This window comes from Macaca nemestrina, chromosome 2 (genome assembly GCF_043159975.1).
Source record: "Macaca nemestrina isolate mMacNem1 chromosome 2, mMacNem.hap1, whole genome shotgun sequence".
Lineage (NCBI taxonomy): Eukaryota > Metazoa > Chordata > Mammalia > Primates > Cercopithecidae > Macaca > Macaca nemestrina.
Window position 1 is genome coordinate 136,309,863 of NC_092126.1, and position 21,759 is coordinate 136,331,621.

The following is a 21,759-nucleotide window of genomic DNA, read 5'->3' on the forward strand; positions in this document are numbered from 1 at the left end:
GATTAGCTGGTATGTAAAATGGTCAACAAAAACAGGTACAAATGCTACTTCAGTAGCTGACTTTAATTCCATGCTGAAGTTTCTGAGAGCACCGTGATTGTTCTATTCTTAGAAACATTAATTGGTATGGGGAATTAAGTCAGAAAAAAAAAGTTCAAGAACAATTTAGAATACGAGGAAGAAAACACAAGGAATTACCATCTCCCGGGTAAGGAGCAGGGAATTAAACAATAATATTTGCAAAGTAGAGATGTAAATTCCAGTGACCAGTTAACTCAGATAGGAAAGAAACTATCAACTAGTTTTAGAGGCTATAGAGCAAATCTCAGCATCAGATAGCATATCGATTTTCCATCATCTCATTCCAACAAACACATTTTCATAGCAGAAACTATACTATCCCATGAACCTCCTCACACGGTTTACTCACAATGTTTACAACATTCCCTCCATCCTTCAAGTCCCAATTCAAATCTCACAGCCTCCCTGACCCCTAGCGAAATGTGTCATCTCTCTCTTTTTTCAACTACTTAATCCACCTTTCTTGTAAGGCACTTACCACAGTTGACTATATATTTTATGTTATTGAGGGACATCTTAGCTCCCTGGCTAGTGAACAGGCTCCCCCAAAAAAGCCCACACATTTATTTATTTTTCTATTGCTCTTTATATTTACAGGGTGCTTTGCATGGACTGGCTCCTGAGTAGGTATACATTCAAAATATGTATCGAACAAATCAATGAATAGATGAACTCATCAAGCAATTAACAAGTAGGGCGCTAGGAAACTAGTAGAAGCTGAGAATTAAAGGTCAAATAAAGCAGAGGCTCCCACAATAGGAAGTTATATGTCTTCAATGACTTAAATGTAGGTCAGTTTCCCTGGCTTATATTTTCACTTTCCATATTTCTCTTTTGAGCTACTTAATACAAATGCAATTTTTCAAAAACCCTGGTAGTTGTGTAATTCTGTGCCCTGTGCCCCCATTAGAACTATTATATCTTCAGAATCCAGCTCAGCAGCCTCACACGGCAAGTTCTCAACAAATACTTGTTGAATAAATCTCAAAATAGTTTCATACGACGTATTTAAAGAGTAAAAATTAAAAGGCCTAACAATTCTTTAAAATGTCCAGAACTTGGAACTTACAGAAATTAAATATAGATAACTGTCAACACTGGAAAATCGCAGTGATTTCATCTTTTAGTTTTCGAGTTTGCAGTATCTCCTCTACAATTCAATTTTTTAAAAAGTCATTTGCTATACTGACTCTGGAATAAATAAAATGTAAACATTAAAAAGAAATTCACCTCTAAGGTCTCCTCCAAACTCGGAGCTCATCCAATACACTTGCCAAACCTCAACGTTTTAAACATCCATTTTTCTTTTAAAAAACTGATCAGTCATAAGCCCTGGGCTTGGTGCCATAGCTCTTCTTTTCTTTCTCACTGATTGTGTTATTTTATCTACAGAAGAGGTTAGTAAAGCAGTAATCTCTGAAAATGTGTTTATTAAGCCCAATTAATAACTGATACGTAAGGGTTATTAATTATCTGAAGTAATACAAGGTTTTAATTGGTGACAACAACTAGACTCCTGAAGGCTGTTTCTTGGGTTACTACCTGTTCGGTAGCTACTATTCATTAGACTTCACATGTTATTAAAAAGTAGGTTTCTATTACCCTTAAAAACAAAACAGCAAATAGAAAGAACAACTGTATATGTTTTTATTAGTATGGTGGTGAAGAGTAGTATGGTGGTGAAGAGTCCAGACTTAAGAAAAAAAAGACTTTGTCTAAGGGAAAATCACAACATGTACAAAAATAGGGAACACAGTATCATGAATCCCACATACTCATCACCCAGACAGCCATCAACTTGTAGCCAACCTTGTTTCAGCTACACCCCACCCACTTTCCCACAACCCACTCTGGACTATTTTGAAGCAAATTCCAGGCTTCATATAATTTCATTTATAACTAGTTCAATATATATAAGCACACAGACTCTAAGTTACACAGATCTGGAGTCAAATCTAGGGTCTCCCACCTACTAGCTGTAAGACCCTGGGCCATTGACTTCACTTCTTTGAGCCTGTCTTCTATTTGCAAAATGGGGATAGTAATGCTTGCTTCACAGGATTGCAACGTGAGCAAAATGAGATATGGCATCTAAAGAACTGAACTTAGCACTGGCACACAGAAAGTAGCTAACACACGCAGCTATGGTTATTATTAACAAACTAGCCAAACCAGAGCTACTTCTATTTAAATTATGGGGTGTCCAAACAAATGAGCCTCTTCAGTGGCAATAATGGCATCCCTGTGCCATCCACCTGTACGTATTATCAACACATCAGGACAGAACTCTTTCTGACTCTTTTCTAACGAGGCTCACAAAGAAAGTAACTGGTATCAAGTATCCCTATATTTTAAAGAGATACTAACCTCTTTATGCTGAACTTGTAGAGACAGAAACTAAAAATGATTTGTAATTCATTCGCCAAATATTCACCTTCAGGAGCTTAAGAGTAAAGAGGTCCAGAAAAAATCTCCATGGATAAAGGTGGTAGAGTGCTGTGCAGTTTCTTACTACACTCCATGGGTGCGGGAAGGAGGTGCTTTTCTGTTACCTCAAACCAAGAGAAACGGGGTTTCAATAGGCCCTAAGAGAGTACAACTTGCTTACCCTGGAAATTTTAACTGTAGACATCAACTGTAGAGTATAAAGATTGGTGTCTGGCTTCCATTAAGAAGCAGGACAGAGCAGCATGTGGTGGCCGAGTGGAGGAAAGCAGTATGTCCCGTCAAAGTGAAAGGGGTCCTCCTCCCTGCTGCTGGTCACCCACCCTCAGGCAGGTCCCAGCTGGGGAAGGGAAGATTTCCTTTTGTAATGAAGTTCAAAGTGGACATTTTAAGTGCCGAAATTAGACTCCTCTTGTGACTAGAAGTGGTAAAAGAACTTTTTAAAAATCTAAAGTGAAAGAAAAAGTTATAGGATATATATTATAGGAGACAAATATACGATATGATATATATAGGATATATATTCCATCCAAGAAGAAGGAAAAAAAAAGAACCCACAGAATGAGTTCAAAGGGAGAACTGGAAGCAAAAATTAAGTTGGTGTTTCTCTTCCACCCCATCCCATCCTACCCTTCTAATGGAAGTAAAGTAAGGAATACCTTCTATACATCAATAAGATGTAGACAATGCACTCACTAAATTACCAAAATAATGTATGATCAAGTATTAAACTACGACTTGTCACTTCTAAAATGAGTAACTCTTCTGAGTGGGCCAGGTGCAGTGGCTCACACCTGTAATCCTAGCACTGTGGGAAGTCAAGGCAGGCAGATCACTTGAGGCCAGGAGTTCCAGACCAGCCTGGTCAACATGGCAAAAGCCCGCCTCTACTAAACATACAAATACTAGCCAGGCATGGTGGTGCATGTCTGTAATCCCAGCTACTTGGGAGGCTGAGGCATGAGAATTTCTTGAACCTAGGAAGTGGAGGTTGCAGTGAGTCAAGATCCGCCACTGCCCTCCAGCCTTGGGCAACAGAGCAAGACTATGTCTCAAGGGAAAAAAGAAAAAAAAAGAATAACTCTTCTGAAGATACATTAGAAAATCTGCTTTTTCTCTTTTATTTTTAATTGACTAACAGCAGCTAAGTGATGCTTCCATGAAAAATTTTATCCATTCTTCCAAAAAGAAAGGAACAAAGAGGCAATAAAAGTTGAAGAGACAGAGACAGAGGAAAAGAAGGAGTCATGTGCCCCAAGATGACTGATCCAAAGAGAGCAAGGTCCTTTGTTAAGCACTAAAACAGTACTTAAGGGGCAAAGCAGGATTTCCTGCCCTTAAGGAGCTTGGATTAAACAAAATAGCAATCTCCAGAGATAAACATACAGTCTTCTGGAGGAGGGGATGGAATGAAAAGAAATGCAAACCTGAAAAGAGCCAAAGGCCTAGTAAAGAATCCTTGTAAAGGCTACTTGTGAAGTCACATGAAGCCAATTCCTGGCTCTTTGAAAACTCAGATCTTAGTCAATCAGTTATAATGACATATTCTGTAGTTTCTGAAGCACTCCTACATTGGTTTTGAAAGCTCATTCCATTTAAGATCAATCCTTCTTTGGAGCCAGGGTTATTCATTACTTTCAACTATGGAACACTATACTGACCTTTATAATAAAAAGTGTGAACACTGTGACTGCATTTTGAATTATAAGCAGGCATGAATTCATTCTCGGAAAACAGTAAATGCCAAACCAGAGCTACCTTTATTTAAATTATGGGGTGTTCAAACACATGAGCCTCTTCAGCGGCAAGAATGGCATCCCTGTGCCATCCACCTGTGCAAAGACAGGTGACAATTCTCATCCAGAGCATGTCATCTCCACAGCTTCTGGCACAAATTCTAGACAACCCAGCCCTCAGTTTTAGCACTAACTAGCCACAACCCAAATTAGTCACAGAACACACTGTACATGGTACATAGAGGGTTCAGGTTCATTTTTAGCAGTGGCCTCCAGTGTGTTACTTCAAGTTTTATGTTGCTATCATAACACAGTTGATAAAACTACTTCTTGTCGTAGTGATAATGAATAAAAGTTGAGTCTCATTTTCAGTCCTGGCTTACTAAAACGGTTTGGGTAATTGATTCCTGTGTAAGTCAAGGCAATCGAATTTATTTTTGGTTATGCAATCACAGAACTGATTACTTTTCCAATAAAAGTCAAAAGAACTAGATTACTTCCCAGAATAAAAAGTAACAAGCAGTAGTTTGTATATGTGAGTGAGAGTGAGAGAGGGAGAGTGAGTGTGTGAGTGCGTGAGTGTGTGTGCAAACGGGCATGTGGAGGTTCTGCCAATTCTCCATCTGGAAGCCACGATATAACAGGATAACCGCAAACTGCATTCTCACTGGTTAAGTCCATGAATAATGCCCAGATAATCTAGCAGGCCTTAAAAAAGAAATGAATGGTGACGTGTAACTGAGGCTCACACAGTCATTTATAGTAGATTGATTTTCCAAGGTACTTTTAGCAATTCAAAAAACATCTTGGATGGAAGGCAAGAAGAAATAACACGTGAAAAAACAAAGCAGTTTGTTTCCCACTGCTAAGTTAAAGAAAATAGATTTCTCAATGATAGCTCTTTTATCCTATAATCAACAATCCTTCAAAATAAAATACGGCTAGTCTAAACCAACTGGATGAATAAAAAGGCATCTTTCATCTAACCATGATTCATTTTTACAATTATTGTCTACTTTAAAATAATCTACTTCAAACGTGATTTTCCTCCCCCATCCCCGCCACCAGGGCAAGAAGACCACAGGTTACACAGTAGGCAAAGTACACCTCGAGGTAGGAGAAAACATTTGAGATGTGATTCTCTTCTTTAGGTCAGTGAAGTCACCTGGAGGTAGAGGGAAGAACTTCCTTTCTTTCCCTTTCTTATTCTCAAGTCTGAAAACCAAGTTCCCAGAAACACTTTTATCTAAGGGCAAAGGAATGATGAGTCTCCCCAGGGGGAGAATATAAGAAATGACCATAAAGTACTAAGAGTGAGTTTTAAATAAATGTGCCAGAACTAATACACACAAATGGATGGTGCCCCCTTCAAAGTCATTACCCTGGAAATTATGTACTTATTCTAATGATAATATTATGGGCACTTTGGAATTTGTTTCAGAACTCATAATTTCCCACATCCTTAAAGCTAGCAAGTGTTTGTCTTTTCGGGTTGAATTTAGCAAGTCAAAAGTGCTCAGAGTAGCTGTACTTTTTGTTGGAAAATCTTTCTTGAGATGCCAAATCTAAGTTACTTGTCCCCTCCTAAATGATCCCTGGACTTCTCCCAGCAGAGTACTTTTCACTCTCTCTTTGGAACTGCTTACTTACTCATCATCTGTCTGACAAAACTGTAAACTTCAACAGAGCAGGGAACTTTTCTACCTTCTTTATTATTAGACCCTCAGCCCCACCATAGAGCCTAGAAGATTACAGGCAGTCAAGAAATACTGAACCATGCAAGCTATTATAATGTAAAATGGTTTGCAATACTGTGTGCGCCTTATTTGTTTACCTTCCTTACTCCTCTCGGAAAAGAGTTTTTATTACGCCTCTGTGCAATTACTTATCTACATATATGTTATACACAGGAATTTTGTACTTTAAAAGTGGTTGGATTCATTTTTCATTACTTATTTATATACAGAAAAAAAACAAAAATAATTGTATCTTCGCAGATTAAAAACTTACAACTTTTTCCCTCCCAAATTTGCAAGCGCAATAATATCTTACCTAGTTGCAATATCTTTATAGTGTCGCTGCAGGCCTTCACCACCAGCTTGAAATGGCGATAGAGTGGGTAACACAGCACCCTTCTTCCAAAAGACACCATGATTTCATGAACATTAGTCCAAGTCTGTGAAGTGACATTTTAATAAGCAGTCATTTCCATCAAATGTCACACAAACAAAAGCACACAATGAAATAGGAAGCTTTTCTCATTTAAAAGCTGTAAGTTCGGATCATTGTGATGCCAAGTAGAAGAGAAACATAAAACCATGAAATAAGATTATTTTCGTATACCTTAAAATAAAACATAGAATCTTAGTTTTTCTAATTTCTCACACTATCAATACATCACAAATGTCACAAGAAAGCTTTTTAAAGTCCTAAGTATTTTAGATTCTTACAAATAAGAATCTAAAACACATGGCATTAACAAAATACAGATGCACATAAAGGATATTTTAAAATAATTTACATTTCATGTTTCTGTCATCTAGGGCTATTCAAGATGGCACACATCAAAAATGTAGAACTCATCGGGCACGGTGGCTCATGCCTGTAAAGCACTTTGGGACGCCAAAGCGGGCGGATCACCTGAGGTCAGGAGTTCAAAATCTGCCTGGCCAACAGGGCGAAATCCCGTCTCTACTAAAAATACAAAAATTAGCCAGGTGCGGTGACAGGCACCTGTAATCCCAGCTACTCAGGAGGCTGAAGCAGAGAATTGCTCAAACCTGGGAGGCAGAGGCTGCAGTGAGTCAAGATTATGCTACTGCACTCCAGCCTGGACAATGCAGCAAGATTCCATCACAAAAAAAAAAAAAAAAAAAGTAGAGCTCTTTAGTAAAGTATGTTCAACTTCCTCTCCTCTTTTTTTCTTTTCTTTTTTTTTTTTTTTGCACTGGACATGGGTAATACAAGACATTTACTTGAGTAATTTGCTCTTGCTTATCAAACTGATTTCTACGGAAAAAAAGGTGTTCTATCTTGAATGGTATCAAACTGATAACATTAGCAATTCAAAACTTACTAAAAACACTAGACAACAGAAAATTTCCACAAAATTGTTTTTCGATAAGCAAAGTATAAAAAATGTAAACCATATGTGAAACTTAAAACCAAGGGAGAAAGATAATTTACATGTACATTAATCCTTAAAGCTATGAGAAATCTGATTAACACTGAGTATTTGACATAAAGAGAATTATGAACTTAAAAACCATAAATAGGTGAATTTTCATGTAGATTTTTAATAACTACACCACAAAATCATCCAGTCACCAACTACTTCCAACATATTAATAAATGCTAACACAGAAACCGATTCCTCTTATATGCTGATCATGGCAACATGAGGAACTCCAATGAAGCCTAGAGGGGAGCACTTTTCATCTTCAGTAGGCATACAAACTCCCCAGAGATCTTGCTACAAATTCTGGTTCTGATTCGGTGGATGTGAGGTGGGACTGAAATGCTGTCTTTCTAATGAGCTCCCAGCTGAAGCCGCTGGTCAGGTTGTTGGTCCTTGAACCATTTTTGGAGTAGTAAGATTCTATAATGAAGTAAGTGTTTCAGTTCCTGTTTACATCTTACCTATTATTTTAACAAAGTGACGTCAATGAACCAACCTGGATTTTGCAACTTAAAAAATACTGGTTGTTTTCATTGATATAATCTTGATACTTTTTTAAAGTTTCTGCTTTTAATTACTGTTTTGATGCACAAGTTTGTTAAAAACTTATAAATTTAAAGATATTATCCTTTGGTATTTTTGGTGAGACCTGCACAACCATCTTTCAGAACACAGAAACAATTACTACCATACTAAAAGAGTTATCAAATGTAACCAGACTACATTTGAATTGCAGGACTTAAGTGATTTAAGCTATATGATCTAAGTTTCCTCACCTGTAAAACCTGCAACACTTACCTCACAGACTTACTGAGAACAGGTGAAGTTTTTCTTACATATACATATATATATATATATATAAAAAACATATAAAAACATTATTTTTCGTGTGTGTGTGTTTATTCTTGGCATAGACCCTGATGGTCACTTATCACCTAGGTTTGCTTCCATCTTTGAGTTTCAAGCTCCAATAAATACATGCCAGCTTACAAACACACCTCTCACTCTGCCCCACATTCTTTCCCAACAAACCATGTCTCCATCCTCTCTCCGAAGTGTGTTTCCCTCCCCCAACTTCCAAAATACTCTACCTGGTTTCATTATCAGAATTTTATTAAAAAGATGGAAAACAAACTTGTACAATAGAGCTTCTATTTTTAAAAATTCAAGGAATTGCTTGAATTACCCCAAATGATGTAAAAACAACAAAAATAACTTCCCGAACAACAAACTCTAAACAACTGCAACTGGAAATCATACCTCAAACCAGCATAGTGTTGGACTCAGTTTCCTGATATTCCATGCAGATTCAACCTGTATTTGTTTTGGAGAAAAGAGTACCATCACATTAAAGGTAAAGTCATTTAAACAAACCAAAGAAATCCATTTTTTCAACCAGTGTCTGAGGATCACTGACATATGAGAACTAAGAAGTGTTCACAACTATAGAAAAATAATTATTTTGCTGATGCAGAGACTATCAGTGGGAAGTTTCTGTTTACTTTACTTGGGATTTTTGAAAATAAAACTTTTCTACTGATAAAAGTACCAGAACACAAGAGCAAATAACCAGGGGTTTTGAAACTAAAAGTTAAAGCAAAGTAATCCCTGCTCAATTTCTGTCCTTTTTCAACTAAGTTACATGCCTCCCAAACAATCCATAAATAATCTATCAAAGGAATCAAAGATAATGTTGAAGTATTACCTGTGGCACTTAAGAAGCTGCTAGAAAATTTGATCTTTCAGAGAATGCTGGTGAGAATAAGCACATTCTAGAGGAGGTCTCAAGTTGTAAGACTTGATGATTTTAAATACACAAATACAAGAATAAAAAATGGTAAATTTTTTCAAGTATACCTAAACACTCATCTTTTCAAGATTTAATATGAAGCATTTTTTGTCAAAGAAAACATTTTCTCCATTTACAGTATCTTTAAAAGATGAGTGAAAACCAAAAGTATTTTCAGATATATTAAGTAGCCTTAGCACACTCAATTAATAGTCATCTTGGAGTCAGACACAAACATCAAGAGTCACCCTAGAAATTTTCAGAATCATGACAACAAAAAAATTGGTACACAGAAAATTCTAACTCTAATACCATCCTAGTGCCATAATGTTGAGTGAAAAAAGCAGGTTAAATAGTATATACGTTAGGACCCAAGGTAAATACACACAATATAGACACATGTGCACACTGAAAGAAGACTGGAAATAGATGCATCGCTACGTAACAACGGTTATTTCTGATGACTAAAATTACAGGAAATCTTAATTATTTCCTTCGTTTGTATATTTTCCTTTACAATATGAATTATTTGTGTAACTCAAAAAAGGAAAGTTATGCTCAGATCAAAAATAACCTTTAGAGCGAGGACAATTATAAACAGCTGCAGCGCCACACTAACTAGAAAGGCTGTTTTTTGGTTTCCAGCCTTTTAAAATATACAATCAATGGTATAGGTGAAAAGGAAGTTTACAATATCAAATATGGTTTAAGAAGAAATACAATAAAGTCTATATTATTTTTTAAAAGATTAAGAAATAATTTACAAAAAGATTTACTTTTATAACATGATCCCTTTAAATAGCAAAAAAAGATATAATTCAGGTTTTAAAAAATCTGACTTACGTATAATTTTTCAGAAATCCACATACTCTATGAATTGAGGGACACTTGCAGGTAAATACTAAGATTTCTTTATTTTGTAAAATGCCATATTTTGCATCTGCTGACTTCTGGCTGAGAGAAAGAATATAAATGGGTATGGTAGTTTACCCCCTGGCCAATGTGAAGTGTCATGTGACAGAGCACTTCTCTGGCCTAAAAGAGATGAGGGCTCAGAGTAGCCTTCCTCTCTACTCTCAGCTTTACTCCCTTAAACTTCCCTACTCTGCTATTTTGCAGAGACTAATCCCAAGAGAAAACTGAAAAAGACCGACTAAGCAATGTATGATTGCATGCGGGTACCCACCACCACCACCCCACACACGCAACCCTGCCGGGGGCATCCCCTGAATAACTAATCACCACCAGTTCTACTCTAGACAAGAAAGACTGATGCTTTAATGCAGTTTACTCAGCACAGTCATCTATGGCAACACGCACACATACAAGCACTTACATTCTTCTCTCCTTCCGTGACACGGGTTTCATAGCAATATGCCAGAAGGATATCAATCAAACTGTAGTACACTTGACAACAGGCTTTCTTGTCCAGCAGATAAGATTTATTGACAAATTTTCGTAGCTGATATTTCTCTTCTTCAGAAAAAGACACTAGAAGAAAACGCATTTAAAAATTAGATGTTTCATTCATTTTTGTAAATCCCCCAATGTGGAAGATTTGTCAAAATTAGAACTCTGATTATAGAAACTGAAATAAAAGTTATTTCTACTTAACTCTGGATATATAAATAACTTAAGTAGACGTCACAGTTTTAGTAAGAGCTGTGAGTCTGCTCAAATCCTAATGGGGCTGAATAAAGATTTTTTGAAATAATACCTAATCCTTAATTCCCAACCCTCCCTTTTTTGCTACACTGTTCTGTACTTAAGGTGTCTGAATGCCAGTTACTGACTTTAAAATTAAGATAACACATTTTGACAACAGAAAGCGCTAAAGTACACTGAAAATATTCATTATCCATTTGAAAGTTCTATACCAAGAAATAGGAATATTCTCAGATATTAATCAATTAAAATTGTTACATTTAAACTAAACTAAATTTCAATTCAAATTAATCCATTAAAATCTCATATTGTCTACCATATAAATCAAGTTTTACATATGACCACATCACATACATTAGACTTGTGGGACGAGACTGTTTCTTTACAACACGGTTCCTTTTTCCTTTTCTTCTTTTGCTTGGCACCCTCTCTCCACCTGAATATTCGTCAACAGCCTCTCACCCACTGAAAATCTAGTATATACCATTCCATAGTTTTCTCTACAGACATGTAATCATATACAGACACACAAGCATACATACTAGGGAGTTTGTACTTCCTACGCCCTCCCTTGACCCAAATAACTAGGTCATTTTTCTCCATCTAGCCCTTCTCACTCAACAATACCTCTGGCAAATCCCTAAAAGTCAACTGGTGTGTAACTAATTTTTGTAAAGGAGTATAATATTCCAAAATGTACCATGCTCTATCCAACCACTCCCCCTACTGATGGGCACTGACGTTGCTTCTAGCTTTCTGCCACTGCTAATAATGCTGCAATAAATATCCTTATCCTATGTCCTTGGATATTAGAGGCTTTATTTCCATAAAGTAGACTCTCGAGACTGGATTGACTGGGTTAAAAAAGTATCTGTTTTAGAAAGATACTTTACTTAAAGGCTACAATAACTCTCCTTTCTCACAGTCATGAATAGAAGTTCCTCTTCCTACACATACCTCCCACCTTCCCCTGGCAAGAAATGTAATAGCTTTTTTACAATCATTTCCAGGTTAATAAAATGAGTATAGCAGGCAGAATTCCAAGATGACCTCCAATGAGTCATATCACTATGTGGGGATGGAGCTTGTGACTTGCATCTATCCAACAGAATATAGCCAGGCAATGGGACAGTCATTTCCATGATTACATTCCATTATTAGCAGACCAAAGCCAGGGACTCACCTGCTAGTTTTAAAGAAATGTCACACGGTGAAGTGAGAGAGCCTGTGAGAAGGCTATATGGCAGGGACCTGTAGGGGCCTCTAAGATCGAAGAGTGGCCCCCAGCTGACAGCCAGCAACAAAGAGGGGCCTCAGTTCTGTATCTGCGAGGAACTAAATTCTGCCAACAATCATGTGAGACTGGAAGAAGACCTTGAGCTCCAGGAAACACAGCCTCCAACATTTGTTTTTAAAAAAAATAAGATGGGTATTTTTGGCTACAGCCTTGCAAGACCTTACACAGTGGACCCAGGTAAGCCAGGCCCAACTTCTGACTCGCGGAAACTGAGATCATGAACGTACACTGTGTGAAGCTTGTGATAATTTGTTATGCAGCAAAAGAGAACTAAAACGGTGACTTATCATTGTTATTTCACTTAGTATTTCTCCAAATGCTCAACTTTAAGCACTAGTTCCTTGGTTTGTAAGCAATCTGGATTTGCACTCTTATGAGTAACCCATTCGGATGTGTTTTGTCCAGTTTTTTCTTCCATTGGATGGCTTGTCTTGTCAAATTAAGAATCCTGTATATTATAGATATAAACCCTAATCATCTTTCCAAAGCTACCATATCTCTACAGACATGTAATCATATACAGACACACAAGCATACATACTAGGGAGTTTCTACTGACTTTGTTTATGGTACCTTTTGCCATTGAAGCATTTATTTTGTAGTCAAATATGTCCATCTTTTTTTTTTTAAGACAATATTCTGGATTTATAGCTTTAGTTAAGGTTTCCCCAATCCTTGAATTGTACATGAAGTCTCTTTAAGATTAAATTATCCATTAAGTGGAGGTATAGCATCATAAATAAAGGTCCTCATCCTGGTCTTCACATTGAGTAGACTGAGGAAAACGAGGAAGAGGAAGGCTTGGTTTTCCTATCTCAGGGGTGGCAGAGGCAAAAGAAAATCCTCATATAAGCAGACCTATGCATTTCAAACATTTTTGTTCAAGGGTCAACTGTGTTTAATTTAAAATTTACTAGATTTAATCAATAAGACAGATAAACTGAGTGTTGATTGCCTCATTGGAGGACACATCTGAAGACTCCTTAATTTAAATAAAAGCTCTCAGTTCACTTTAAGCAATTTGATTTAAGGAAATGGCATGAAGGAATACACTCACTGCAGGAAGAAAGCATACCTGACAAAATATTTTAAGACTCCTGGTATTTAGCAAGAAGGTTTGAGACAGTATTCCCTTAGGTATGGTTTTTGAGATGTTCATTAATTTAGCTAATGGGAAAATGCCAGGTGTTCATGATATCTGACTAGAGAAATATCTTTATATCCTAGTTGACTAATAAAGATCCCTGCTCCCACATAATTCTCAATCACAAAGTAAGTTTGCCCAGAAACCATTTAGCAACATGTCAACTCTCCACATATTTATGCCTTCATTTTTAAGTAATCATACCTATCAATGCTTAATCATTTGTAAAAGTTGATCTAGGCAATGTAGGTTCTGATGTTACATTACGCACATGGAAGTGTTTCTACATTAGTCATTTTCAGTAACTGTGCACAGAAGAAAAACCTACTTGAATTATTCTTCTGAATTCTTGGATACTAGGAGCTGTTAGACTTTCCCTAAAACACTTCCACCTTTTACTGAGCATTTATAAGTTCCATTGTGGCCTACTTCATTAATAATACACAAATGCATTTAAATTCTGAAATTCAAGCAAAGAAATCAGAGATGATAAATAACAATAACAACAAACCAGGAAATCACTAGAGAAACCAAAAGTCTGAGCTCCCTAAGGCCTTTTTTATTAGAGCTATAAATCATATCACCCAAAGGGGAACTTGGGGGAAGTTTGCACACAATCAAGTCTAACCTAGCAGCAGTACTGGAAATAACTACAGATGCAGTGCCAACAATGCTTGGATGATTGCCACCATGAGTAACATTTGTCAAGCATTTATATGACTTAGCTACACTACAAAGCAGCTTTGCCATATAGTTCACAATGTTTTGGTTAATTATACTTTTAAAAACAATCTCCAGTGAAATAAAAGTCAGTTGAACTCAGTACATTTGAGGAGGAAACTGGTACTCGAGCATTGAAGCAAATGGCCGAGGACCACCTCCCAACATCAAAACGCCACCAATATGTCTGAAGGCTGCAAAGGGACTCTCATCAAAATGGAAAGATGTCTGCAAGGTAGTCACTTTTCTCTCCCAAATATTTTCTAATTTTGTTATTTTTAAATCCTCCCTTCCTCTCTAAATCCCCCTCCCAAACATCCCTCTTATCTAGGTCAACAATTAAATCACAAAGGATCTCGATGCTCTCAGAGTAATGCACATCTGTCTATTACATTGTACATTCATTGGAACCAGATCAAGGGAACCAGAAAAAATTGTGCTGCATTCAAACCTTCAGCCTAAATGGGTAGCCCTGCAGTGCTACAACTTTCAAAGTTGACACTGACAGTTATCTCTACAAACACTGAAGGGCTCACTGGTGCCAAACAGGATGTCCCTGCTAGGAAGTTCATTGACTATAAATGTTATGTGGTGTCATAACATGCAATAACGTGCCAAGACTTTGGAGCTTCAGATTAACCACTGAAAGACAACATGGGAAATGCGGTAAGTTCATCCTCATGAAACCAGAGCTCAGGGGAAGCATAGCGTTTAACACTTCCATTTACAAGCCTTTGGGGAGGAAAATCTGGATCACTACAAAGCTGGAGAAAAGTCTCCCTGTTGTAACTCAGGGCTGTGATGAAAATGACAAGAATTACAACCAAGGGAGAAAGAGAGGGAGCAAAGTTCACCACCTAAGGCTTATCTGGAATTCAAAGCAATCTAGGTTAATATTTTATGATACAGAACAAATCAAAGGTACACCCCTCACCTGCACTGTTATATCTGCCTGGCAACACCTGATGAGGAGGTGTTAAACAGACAACAGCCCACAGCTATGACACAAGGAGGAAGAAGGCCAGAGAGGCAAAGAACAAAGAGGAAGAGGGGAAAAGGTACAGCAGCAGGCACCGCAGGTAAGCAGAAAACTGTGAGGTTTATTTCTTGGTTTATTTCTTTTCCCCCATATTTTATCCTGGCTCAACACACTTCAATTTATTCCTCCAATTCTGAATGCCTCAAATATTTGAACCAGAATTTTTTAAATGAGAGAGAAATTTTGTTAACAAGGAACTTTCCCTTAAAGCTTTCTAAATGTATAAAAATTGTAATTTCACAGAGAAACTAACCAACTCCTGGCTCTCCTGTGACTGATTTTACTCTATAATAATAATTTCTAACATTTACAGGATTTTAAATATAACGTTTCATTCAATCTCAGGACAACTCTGAGGTAGGTACAGGATTTCCACAGCAACCCAAAGGTGCAAGATCATATCGCAAGCATGTGGTGGAACAAGAAGTCCAACCCCAAGCCTACATTGAGTTTATATCTTATATTTGGTATTATTAGAAGAGACACTCTGTTCAACACAAAGCTCAAGTTCTTCTACCTTAGATCACATGTCCTTGCTATTTTTAAAGGTGGTTTTTAGAATGAATCATCATAATGGCTTTGCAGACTATGACTGTTCCTGATGCACCAGCCTGGCTATCAGCCATGGGTCAGATGAAGGGTCAGGAGAGCAGGTGGTTAAAAGGACTGGGTGGCTTGATCTCCTGCTAAAATTACACAGAGAAGACTAACTCAAAGCATTGCTGACACAGAAAACTGGACTGAGAATAAGCTACAATTTATCAAAGTAGAGCAAGTTAGAATTTAAATCAAAGGGAATGCCTTCTCTTGATTTTTAGGGCCACTAGCTCACCCTGGTGGACAGAAAACTCAACTACGCAACCATCAATTTTCTCCCACACCACTCATTAAAATACTGTGCAAAAATTAGGGAAACTGACTCAAACCAATTGATATACTAGATGATTTAAGTTTGCTCAAACTTTATGACCAGATCTATCTAGCATATACAGTTAACTATCTAAATTGTGTTAGCAATCCTAAACCTGAAAATGTGCCTATATATACATACAGAACGTGAGAAGTCTGAAAGCTGCTTAAACTCAAATATAAAAGTCAGGATTTGTTGAAAACGACAATAAATCTATAACAAGAGTCACTATAATGAGCTTCTGTGATGCACTAAAGCTAATCCTCTTTTTTCTAAAATATTATAGTAGCAATGTTTTGATCTGGTAGAAATCACCTAAACTTTAATAAAACTTAACCATAAAAATATTTATTACAATATTTATAGATATTTATTGAGTACCTTTGTATAACAGGCACTATACTAGACACTGAAAAAATAGCAGATAACAGGTTATTGCATTGATATGCAGAAAATAAAAAACTGTGATGCATTAGAGACCCTGCAGCTACTTCAGAATGAGTGGTCAAAGAAAGTCACTATATATATTATTTGCAACTGCAGAAAGCAGGAAATCACCCAAATGTCCACCAGTTGTAAACAGCCCAAATATCCATCAATCATGAAAAAAAATCCAACGGGATACTAGGTAATCATGAAAAGCTTCAAGTAGATCTGTACATACTGATATGGAAGATGTGCAACACACTACAAATTGAAAACAACAAGGTACGAACCGGGTATACGTGAGTCTATGTGTAGACATTTCTAAAAGCAACTATTTAGATGTGGGAATATATATTTCTAAAATATCCCCAAAATTACTAATAGTGATTACTTCTGGGAAGAGGAACTTGAGGTGGAAAAAGTCTATATTCCATTCAGTATTCTTCAGAATGTACATATGTGTGTATTCTTTCCATTTAAACATTGAAATTTTATTTTTAATATGTAAATAAAAGCCAAATCAGTGTGACAGAAAACATGGGGTGTTCTTTCCTTGATCTGTCTGCAAATGTTATATTTCTAATGTATAGTCTTAATATATCAACACTGTACTTAGACAAGGTGGTAATAACATGTCCATCTAGGTCTTTTCCCACCTGGGTCTTTTCCCCCCATTACTAATACTCAAATGTCCTTACCAAAGAAGAATGTTCATACCTCTTAAGCAGGTTATTGAGAAACTACAAATGTCCTGTGTGATCATATCCCTAAATTTAGGTTTTAAAAAATAATTAATTGTAAAAGAACTCCAATGATTCTAAAGGAAAACATACTTCAAAAGAATTTTCCAACACAAATAAGCCTAATTACTTAGTGGCATGTTCCAGTCAGAGGCAAAGACGTCATTTCCAAAACTAGCAATTCAAACTCATATTTTAACATTATAAGGCAATTACATCTATATGCTTAATAATGTGGAAGGCAGTAAATGTGGTACATACACCATGAGATTTTAAAATGAAACAAATTAGCCGAATTTGAGTTTCTTACCTAATGCAGCATGATTTTCTTCCTCCTGACTCTTTTCCAAAAAGGCCTTCATTTTTGAATATTTGTCAATCCACCAAGGATTATATTTCAAAATCTGTTCAATCGCCTCATCTTCAAAAAAGTCAGCTCTAGGAAAAAACATTGAAAGAACTTATTATACTGGCTTTTACTTTTTAACATTTTATCTTAACTCATATTTGTACCAGAAATACAGATTTTTAATTCAAAGTACATTTCAAGGAAAGACTGAACACTATATTTACTTTCTTTGTAGTTACCAACCACAAACATAAGTTACTTATCATGAAACAAAAGTAAGTATCTGATTAAAGGGATATATAAGATTTCTGATCTTTTTTGTTGTTGTTGTTAACTTTTTTAAAAAGAGATGGGTCTCACTCTGTCATTCAGGCTAGAGTACAGTAGCATGATCGCAGCTCACTGCAGCCTCAAACTCCTGGGGTCAAGCAATCCTCCTGTCACAGCCTCTCAAGCAGCTATGACTATAGGCACGTGCTACTGAGACTGGCTAATTTCTATTTTTTTTATAGAAACAGGGTCTTGCTTCCTTGCCCAGACAGGTCTTAAACTCTCAGCCTCAAGTGATCGTCCCACCACAGCCTCCCAAAGTGTGCTGGGATTACAGGCTTGACCCACTGTGTCCAACCTCTGATCTCTTTAAATAGAAGGTACGTAGAAGACTGGTCCTACCCTGAAGTCCCATCCCATATTCAATGATGTGAAATGAAGCAAATCTGAAGACACACTGGAATGAAATCTAGCACTTGTGCTAGGTCTGCAAGTACCACAGACTTCAGTAAAATTTCAATAAAGGAAAAAATTTTTGAACTCAACCAGCAAAGAAAAACAAGCAGATGAGTAGGAAATTCAGGATACTGCATTTCCGCAAAGACGCTAAAAGGGGCTATACACACACACACACACACACACACACACACACACACACACCATTTTTGGCATGTGCACTCATATTTTCTACCAAGATACAATCTATTTTATTAAGATATGAATTTTAACAGTTCCTTAAATTACTGAAGAAGATAAAAGCAACATTTGTAGAGAACAGAAAGTTAATTTTCCTGTACTCTACATTCCTGTTTTAACTAGAAAAATAACAGCCACATTCAAAATATACCTCTCACTCTTAGAGGACACTTATTTAGAAATGATTCTATCTTGCATTCAAAGTTGGAAACTGGTATTCTTGGGAAAAGCATTAACAAAGTATAACTCAATGGTGAAAATTTTATTTATATTTTAGTTAACCAGAAACTCAAGGAATTGGTTGCTTTGATACACTGAATTTTCTAACTGATAGTTTTACAACCTTAGACACTTGAAGTTCCCTTTCAACTGAGATACTGAAATCGTTTAAAAATTAGAAAGATCACAGACAACTTACGGAGTTCTTTGTATGTTCCAGGCACTGCACTAAAAGCTTTGCATCCATTATTTCCTTGAATCTTCACACCATCACCATGAGCATGGGGTACTATTAATACCATCATTTTACAAAGGTAGAAACTGAGGCTCAGAAAAGTTTTGTAGCTTGGCCAAGTTCAGAGAACAAGTAAAAAGCATAGCTAGGATGTAGACCTACTTAACTCTTACTCCAGATTCCAAGCTCTTAACCAAATAAACATTCCATTTTTATATAGAAGGAAATAAAGTACATATTAGACAAAACTGAACAGCTAATATCTTGAAATAGGAATTGTCAGTAACGATTTCTGACAGGTGCACAGACATGTGAGACTAAGACAAAATAGCTGCTTCATAAACTAATCCTGCTAAGCCTATTTTCTTCTTAGCTATCTCTTTCTCCTTAAAGTGAAGGAACTCTTTTGAATTGAGGTTCTACTATAAACTCATCCACAAATCAGAACGTGAGCTTTTTTCCAGGAAATGAATTTTAAATGGATAAACAATAATCAATGACTAACATGCTAAATAAGTCATTCATTCAACAGAAAGTATTGACATTGTGCCACGTTCCATGTTCCATGTTAGGCACTAGGGTTCCACTGCTGACAAGACACAGACAGTCCTGGCCCTCACACAACTTACAATCCCATGGGAGAGTCAAACAATTACAATATAGCAAAATGCTATGACATAACAGCAGTGTAAGATTCTAGGGCAAAATAAATTAGAATGACAGGCAAGGACCCTGGAGGATATAATATCTAAACCAATGGTGGAATGACAATGAACAGTTAACCAGAGGAAGAGGGGTAGGAGAGAGTATTCTGTGATGAAAAACTGGTTGGCAAAGGCTAGAAAACAAGAAGGCACATTTAAGGGGAAAAAATGTCGAAAGAAGCTGAAAATAATATAGTGGCAACCACCTTGTAAGCCATATCTAAGAAATCTCAAAGATTATCCCTACCAACTAAACACTTAAAAGCTTTGCACATAGGGGAATGACACTGGCATGGTTTAGAAACATCACTCTTATTGCAGCCTGGAGAATGATTTAAAGGGAGAAAGTCTGGAGAAGCAGACATAATGGTGGCCTAGAATAACATAGTGGCAGTAGACACACAGCAAAGTGGATGAATCTGACCTACATGTAGATGGCAGAACCCTCAGGATGCAGGGAACGAGGAGCTCAAGGAGTGAAAAATGACACAGAGAATTCTGGCCTCCATAACTCAGTGGACAACAGTGACCTTCATTGAGACAGGGACATAGGAGGGAAGCTAACAGATATGAGTGAGAAATAAAGACCCCTGCTTGGGATAGGTTGAGTCTGACATGCCTTTTCTTAGGATTTACAAACATCCCGTCCAATAGGTAGGTGGACATACAAGTCTGATGCTCAAGAGAGAGATATGGGAGTCATAAGCAGTTAAATCAAGAGGAGGATAAAATCGCCCAGGAAGAACTGGCACAGTGAGAGAAAAGGGCCTTGGACACCACAGCGCGGAGGACACCAAAGGCAAGAGTAGAGGAGCCCATCTGAAAAGATGCTGTTTTCCTCCCCAAGGGACCACGATGAAGGGAAAAAGAAAACTGGCTTGGAAACATGGTATTTCTACCACCTCCATCCCCCTCCCCACCAAAAACACCTCCAAAATGTTTGATTATTTTGAGTAAAATTTCACTAACACAGTCCTAGTAATCCAAACTGTGCTGGTCTATGCTTGACATTGTCCATGAATTAAGAGTTTCATGAACAAGCGCTGATGGTGACTAATATTTTACTTTTCATAATAAATTACTTCCAAGTTTTGTCTGTTTTTTCATTTGAGATCTCAATTTTTTTTCAAGATTTTTAAGGTCACAAATTGAACAAGCATTCACTGAATGCCCTCTACGTGTGTCGTCAGGAAGATGAAGATCTGTAAAATTCACTTCCTGCCCTTAAAGACTCCACAATTTAATGAGAACCAGGTACACAAATACAGAACATTATAAAACAATGTGGTAAAAACAAGATAAACTGTAACAGGGGAGCACTGAGGTGGGCTTCCTAAGCCAGTCTAACAGGGCGAGTGCATGGGAGAAACAATGAGCCTAGTCTGAAGAGATAAGAACCACTATTCAGGCAATGTGGGGTCAGGGGAAATAAATGGCAAAGGGATACCATGATAAAAGGAAACATATGAGAAGCAGTGTGGGCTGGGCGTGGTGGCTCATGTCTGTAATTACAACACTTTGGGAGGCCAAGGTGGGTGAATCACGTGAGGTCAGGAGTTTGAGACCAGCCTGGCCAACATGGTGAAACCCTATCTCTATTAAAAACACAAAAGTTAGCCAGGCATGGTGGTGCAGGCCTGTAAGCTCAGCTACTCAGGAGGCTGAGGTGGGAGAATCACTTGAACCTGGGAGGCAGAGGCCATGGTGAGCTGAGATCGCACCACTGCACTACAACCTAGGCAACAGAGCAAGACTCCGTCTCAAAAAAAAAGAGAGAAAAGCAGTGTGGTACAGGTGGGGAAATGCAAACATTCATCATTGTTGAGGCGTAAAACGTGAGCAGGGAGTGGCAAAAGTGAAGCTACAGAAGTAGGCAGGGTCCAGATCACAGAGAATTTGCAATGACACACAAAGGAGTTAGGTACTTTAAGCAGAAGAGCATCAAGGACAGGGTTCAGCAGATTTTCATTTTCAGCATGTAAGACATCATACTAATGGTTCATGGTTGATGGATCTGAAGTAGCCCGGACTAGCAGCAGAGATGCCAGTTAGGCAGTTAGTGAGTGCTGCGCTAAACCAGACACAGATGAGGGCCAGAAATTGATGAAATGGAAAA

General features: G+C 37.3%; 1 protein-coding gene across 2 annotated transcripts in view; it reads right to left on the minus strand.

Annotated features, from left to right (window-relative positions):
• LOC105479585 (SHQ1, H/ACA ribonucleoprotein assembly factor) overlaps positions 1-21,759 on the minus strand; it is a 121,067-nt gene that overhangs the window by 61,477 nt on the left and 37,831 nt on the right. For both annotated transcript variants that reach the window (XM_071092078.1, XM_011737605.2), the window contains exons 6-9: positions 17,481-17,608; positions 10,566-10,720; positions 8,701-8,754; positions 6,315-6,438 (exon numbers count right to left, since the gene is read on the minus strand). In XM_071092078.1, coding sequence (XP_070948179.1) covers positions 6,315-6,438; positions 8,701-8,754; positions 10,566-10,720; positions 17,481-17,608 — 461 coding nt within the window. The remainder of the gene's footprint in view (positions 1-6,314; positions 6,439-8,700; positions 8,755-10,565; positions 10,721-17,480; positions 17,609-21,759) is intronic.